This window comes from Mya arenaria, chromosome 13 (genome assembly GCF_026914265.1).
Source record: "Mya arenaria isolate MELC-2E11 chromosome 13, ASM2691426v1".
Lineage (NCBI taxonomy): Eukaryota > Metazoa > Mollusca > Bivalvia > Myida > Myidae > Mya > Mya arenaria.
In genome coordinates this window covers 25,905,783-25,912,786 of record NC_069134.1, presented here as the reverse complement: position 1 = coordinate 25,912,786, position 7,004 = coordinate 25,905,783, and the positions used below count along the sequence as shown (strand labels likewise).

Here is a 7,004-nt window from a genome sequence, read left to right as displayed (position 1 = left end):
GCATAATTACAAACATATTTCAAAAATATAATCAAGTTGCAATATATGTTACAAAATAAATAAGTAAAAAAAAAACAAATCACACAGGAATAGATCTTATCGCGTATAGTATGTTATGGCTTCAATGTCACCCATAACATAGCGGTTTTTAATTGATTGTCTTTTAACTAATTTAATAGCTTTATACACATTAACACCAAGCTTAATATTCTTTTTCTTCAGGTATTGCTTTCTCAAAAATTGAATTTATTGACCTGACACTACAGTATACGAAACACAATGTCCATTACAATGTGGTGGGGCAACTGGTTTGTCCCAACTACCTCTAATTAATAACTCTTGGCAAACCATTTCTATATCTAAGATTAAAATCTACAAAAATACTAAAATATCTAGCTGGCTGTTTGTCTTTCTACTATTATTATAAAATTTGATTCTGCAAACACAACATCCAATTCATCGTTCAAATATCTTTCATTGAAATGTATAACCCCCTCATCTGGTTGAAAAAATGGTGAATCCGGATCAATGATGGACCTAAGGTATTCTAAAATGCATCACATGTTAGGCTTCATCTATTGTTTACAAAATAACCTTTAGGCATGGTCAAATACATTTGTGACTTTTGAACACTGGCTGTTTCTATCATTTTTGTTTGATTTGTATCATAACGGAAATTCTTCTTCCAAACAGAGTGATTGTAATGTATTCTTGTAAGCAACATATCAGTTCTTGTCTGACCACAATACTAGTTTCTATATGTTTTAGACGTCTTTGTTTACAATAACAACAACAACAACAACAACAACAACAACAACAACAACTGTAAGTCAACACCATCTTATTTATTTTTAAGATCACTCTTACCTTTATTAGTATGTACAATCTTCTTAAACAAAAGTATACACATTAAATCATACACATATGACAAGTGCTGCTATTTTGCATCTATATCTGTTTTACGTTTTGACAATATGTCATTTTACAATTGATCAAACGTTTAAGATGTTAACACAAGAATTAATTTGTATTATTCTATATAAATCAGCAACGTTTACAGTTACTTTTGCCAAACATGAGACCACATCCACATCTGCTCTTTCTCTAAACGGTATTTCATCACGACATGTATGCTTTAACGAAATCATTGTAGAAAATTGAAACCGGCCAATCGATTGTTTTCATTCCCTATACTGTTTTTGTTTTTAATTGCTTATTGTCCACTATTTCTAAAATGTTTTCTAAAACTATAATATTGACATTGACATCTCCTTTGTCATTAAGCGGTCTTTCACAAATTCTCCAATAAACTTGGTCCAACATGTCTGCTTGTGCCCAGAAAATGGTTTTGGAAGCCGCCAGTTCGCTACCATCATCGTTGGTTGGCATAACTTCCACCAAAACCGTCTCAGCCGGGGCAAAGTTTATGTTGTAGAAGGCACCACCGTGTGCACCAATGATTATTCTTGCCTTTCCAAATGTATCTATTGATTCCAATAATGTTTTAGATCCCTGAAACAGGGATACGGTATCTTTGCCATATCGCGACTCTAGGAAGTGTAAAACTTCAACTTCGTTTTGAATAATTCTACCACAATTGTGGCACCCCTTTCTCGTCAAAAGAATAACCATTCCAAATTCTCTTGTCCACGCGTCCGGGATTTCAGGTGCGCCGACCATTTTGCGTGCTGTTTTCCAAAGATATGGATGCAAAGGAGGTGTTATGCAAGTAAATATTAAGAAATCTGCACCAACTGTGACATTTGTAGAGTCAATAAATATCAACTGCTCCCTAGAAATGTTCAGTTTTTTTAAAATATCAAAGATAATTTCATCTCGTGGGTAGCGTAAAAGAAGTTTAGCTTTAAACATTCGCATTGTTGGCAGAACTTGTATAATCTTTGGTAACATACCATCTAGAAAATGTTGGAATGTATGCCCATCAGGAACATACAATGGAATAATACTGGAATACCATTGTGTTATTCCTTTTGTTTGATTTCTTTTCACAGCAGAGGAGCTCGCACGGTATCCACAGTCCGTGTTAAGGTCGAGTGTTCCATTCCTGACAACGACTATCTCTCCCTGAAGCTTTTCTTGGGACTGCGTTCCAATTAAAGCGATGTTGTCAGGATTTTTTAAAAATACAGTTTCACTCCACAAGTCTCCGAACTTCGGCTTTAAAATGTTAAATGGTTTATAACTGAAGGCGTGTGAGTAATTAATATATTTCCCTGCGCTTTGTGTGAATGAATCTTCTTCTGCAATGGCAAAAACTCCTTCGACTGTGTATTTACTAATTAGTATTTTCCTGTTGTTGAGCAACGAGTAGTCACGCATACTAATATGTCTTCTATGAAATACTAAAGATACGAAACACACCACAAGAAATATGTAGAATATAATAAAACATATGCAATGTTTCGTTGAAGGGATCTTCATGGTATGCACACAATTCCTTCTGTTTTTAAATGTTTATTTTCATCTATCAAATCAATGTTATGCCTTTTTTTCTTCTGGTATGTCTTTTAAAATGTTTCAGCTTTATACAAGACAGTGATCCAATTATCTAAACCGTGGAGAAAGCATAAAAGTACCCGTACGTTTTCAAACCATTACTATTCATAGGAAGCCCAAGTAAAACTTATTATGAACATAATCAGTAGCATATGTAAATTTATTTTAACTTTTATGTTAGTTAGAACTTTAAAAGATGTAGATATGGAATTCGACCGAGCATGTTTAAGTTAATCGAACTGATTTCAACCCACAATCAGTCAATTATCAAAAATGCTGCTTATAAATCGACATGTTGTGTGTAATTGATGATACCTCATCGATATTCTGTGTGTAAATGGTATTGATTGATCGATATTCTGTGTGTAAATGATATTCATTGATTGATATGCTGTGTGTAAATGATATTGATTCGATTTTATGCTGTGTGTAAATGATATTGATTGATCGATATTCTGTGTGTAAATGATATTGATTGATCGATATTCTGCGTGTAAATGATATTGATTGATCGATATTCTGTGTGTAAATGATATTGATTGATCTATATTATGTGTGTAAATGATATTGATTGATCGATATGTTGTGTGTAAATGATTTTGATTGATCTATATGCTGTGTGTTATTGATCTTGATTGACCGATAAGTTCTGTGTAATTGATATTGATTGATCGATAAGCTCTGTGTAATTGATATTGATTGATCGATAAGCTCTGTGTAATTGATATTGATTAATCGATAAACTCTGTGTAATGACTGTTGCTTGATCGGTTTGCTGTGTGTATATAGGTTCACGATAATAGATATCTTATTCAATTCTTCAATAATAAAAATCGGTCGAAAAACTTGACTATCTATCAGTACTGTGGCGTAAAAGGCGACATGTGTGGTCTTTGTTTTTGTGTCCATGATTTAGCCACTCGTTCCAAAGTCTTAGTTATCTCGTAGCCATGACTATTTTATTTTTAAACAGTAGATACATGCTACCTCAACGTCATACTGTAAATATGTATTAATAAAACAATGTAATATCATATGAGCAGTCAAATTACTTCGAAAGACACGTGCAATGAACCTCAAACAGGAAATTCGTATTTGTTTCGTTATTTTTCAAGACATTTTAAAGAAATATTTTGTGTTTGTTGACTGCGCGCGTGCGTGTGTGTGCGTGTGTGCGTGTGAAAGCGTACGTGCGAGCATGCGTGTGTATAAGCGTATGCATGCTTATGCATGGTTGCGTGCGTTTGTGTGTGTGTGTGTGTTTAAAAATGTGTTTTAGATTCGAGTTTTGGATAAACGATATGTCATCTCTATCAATGAATTAACAAAATATGTGCAAACAGAGTAAATAAGACTGTTCAATAATACAATGAAACTACAAGGAATAGCCAAGCTGTCAAACGTTCAACAAACCATGCTCCTTAGGACAGGGCTGGCCTTTTTCTGTGACTCAATGTTTCTGTTCTAGTATTGCATATAACATAAACTTGTGTGATCAGGAGCCATGTCAAGTATGAGTTCAGACAGTATTGATGATAAACTTTGCTGAATTGTATTGCTATTTGAAATTGTACTATTCTTTACATTTATCATTGTAAAACAAATGGAATAAAATCTATTTTTTTGTAATTTAATAAAAGCGCCTTTCTGGGTCTGAGTCTAAACTCGAATTGAGACTATTGGTTATAATGGGCCCGTTGCCCGCATTTACTATCGTTTTGAAACTGAGATTGAGACTCAGGCTCAGAAAACATAATTCTTAATTGTTTTAAAACATCTATTATCTAACTTATTTTGACAAAAGATGTATGCCTGATTGTAAAACAGATTATTTGATACAGATAAAGCATTTTTACCATCGCTGGTCCTGTAATAAAATCTTGCCTCAGTCTTAAATTCAAACTAAAAATGTTAGTGAATATGGGCCCAGTCTATCTTTTGGGCTGTATCCTTGCGTCTCTAAAGGGGGTTTTGCTTCAACGTTTAAGTACTGTGGTTGGCCCTTTTGTTTGCATTGTAGTGTTAAAACGTTTTTTAAGCTAAAACTAGTGTTGGGTATCAGTTCCAGTTTGATTATCGATAATCGGTTCCACTCAAGTAACCGATTATCGACAGTACAATCGGTTTTTGACAAGTCCTTAATTGTAGTTTTTTTCTTGTGCTATAACTCATAATCCTTAACTGTGCTTATTTTATGTATATGTTTAAATTTGTTAAGTGTGGTTGTTGCGTTAGGCAATTTTGTTAACAATAACAACTGAACATTTCCGAATGTATTAATTAACACAGAGGAGAACAATTGCAGTATTTCTATCATGTAAGGGAATTTTAACTTTCCATGTATCTTTGTTTTGGGAGATGACAAGAAATGACAAAAACACCTATATCCTGTAATAAGGAATTTTGAAATACTTAAAAAACCCGAGAGCTTAATTTTTTATAAACAAACTTCTGTAGGAAATTTGGAGGGAATTCCCATATGAGCGAGGTAGGACGCTCAAGGCTTTTATTTTTGTTTCTCCTTTTTCGAAAAAAAAGCATATGCTTTGAAGAGCGCATGCAATCAAACTTTAAGTACGTTTATTGTACCAGTATTTTATTTACATCAATAATCGCTAGTTGAAAGATTTTTGTAACGATTATGAAGCCTATTTATGACGGTAAAGTTGGTAGGTCGTTAAAGATGCATACTAATACAATTAGCGTGTGATTTCTTCACACGTGTACCTTTCAACTATAAAACAAGACACACTCTGATCTGAATCCCCAACTACCAACTGGTTGCTGGTTGAATAGACGCAAATGACCAAATGGATATGGTCGAGAAGCTAAATATCAACATTAACATCTAACTATTATGTAGTTGATTATTCGAAACCCAAATGGCAACTAGCAGGTAGTTGAATATTCGAATAACCAACTACCAACTTTGATGTATTGAATTATTCCGAATACCAATTACGTCCCAATTTTATCGACATAACTATTTTACTTTCATAAGCTTTCTCCAGCGGTTTTTGTCTCATAAAAATCTTAGAAGTGTACTTTTTTTATAATTGTCATTGACACTCGTTTACAATTCATCGATTCCCCGTCACTGTCACTTAACTAATGTGAATTTTAATCCGTAAAATTAATCCATGGAAACACTTCCATATATTCTACAAATGAATTGATTCACACATCCTTATTCTGAGACACCTTATTTAAGTGAGGCATCGATTTAAAATAATCGCGATGGACGGTCCGATTGAAAATCGGTGGACGGTCTATCTAGTTTGCGTTTTATGGGGCTAAACTTTATCACTCTATGCCAGAACGCGCTCTATCACCTCTTAAGGTATATCATAACGAACTGATAAGGATTTTTTACCTGAATTGAACTAATTTTGCACTAAGCATTTTTTTAAAAAATTTTTTTCAAGATAAAGGTATTGTATTGAATATGTACATGTGCATGTTTTATCGGATGGCAAGGACCAGTTATTGGGGATCAACCACATTGGCATTGAGTGAGACACGCAGATGGGACGTGTAGAGAGTCATACAAGATAAGCAGGTGCAAATTAGAAAAACAAACTATGATGCTCATCAGGGTATCGATGGTCTATATCTCGCAATACTGGCGTTTACTTAGGCTAGTTTAGCAATTTTCTTTTAGTGTATGCTTTGCTAGATTAGGGCAGCTCAATATACAAGGTGAAAGGGACATTTAATCAAACTCCAGATTCTGTGTGAGTTTATCAGTTTTATCGGTCATCTGTTACATGGGCGTTTTTATAGAAACAATTGATATTGCTTGAATATAAATATACTTGTTTATAGTTTACATTTTCTCTATTTGTATTCGTAAGATATTTATTCTATGAATTTGATCACGGGTCATGTTGGCCTACTTCAAATATATATTGTGTGTTATATTTCCTTGAATCCTTTTTTTCATGTCATTTATCTGTGACTGGAAATGGAATGATAGCATTCATTAATATGACGTCATTCACGTGTACAAACTCAATTTAAGGCAAATATCTAGTGTAAGCACGAAGGCACGTATTATAATGGATTCAGATTCAAACATATAGATTAAGTAACGTAAACATATTGTGTCTTGTTACATGATAAGTTTAATTTACATTATATATCACGTTACATAATCACTTCTAATCAGTTAATTGCATATTAAGTATATAAATGAAAGAGAAAATTAATAAACATATGCATGTATAAATAACAATATCAAAAGAGGTTGGACTGCTACGTTATTCACCCAACAAGGAACAAACCATATTAAAAGTATATTTTTAAAATGTTTCAAACCAGTCTCGCAATCAGAGTTCGACCTCACAAGTGTCTGATACGAACGGAAATTATCCACGGGACTTCGCATTCAAACTTGTTTACTCCATACACCATTATCTTTCTACATTCTACGCACACAGTGTACGAACTCCATTTAAGTCAAATAACTGGTGTCAACACGAATACAC

At 33.5% G+C, this 7,004-nt stretch overlaps 1 protein-coding gene across 3 annotated transcripts; it reads right to left on the bottom strand.

Annotated features, from left to right (window-relative positions):
* Positions 1–856: 856 nt before the first annotated feature.
* On the bottom strand, positions 857–5,769 carry LOC128213410 (uncharacterized). Of its 3 annotated transcripts, none has more exons than XM_052919070.1 (2): positions 5,446–5,769; positions 857–2,542 (listed from the first exon to the last, which is right to left on the bottom strand). In XM_052919070.1, exon 2 carries the CDS (start codon positions 2,440–2,442, stop codon positions 1,189–1,191), a length of 1,254 nt encoding a protein of 417 aa, XP_052775030.1. In that variant the 5' UTR covers positions 2,443–2,542; positions 5,446–5,769; the 3' UTR covers positions 857–1,188. The 3 variants fall into 3 exon arrangements, with proteins under 3 accessions (XP_052775030.1, XP_052775029.1, XP_052775031.1); XM_052919069.1 differs by having other exon boundaries at positions 857–2,569; positions 5,510–5,769; XM_052919071.1 differs by having other exon boundaries at positions 5,510–5,769.
* Between the last annotated feature and the right edge of the window lie 1,235 nt (positions 5,770–7,004).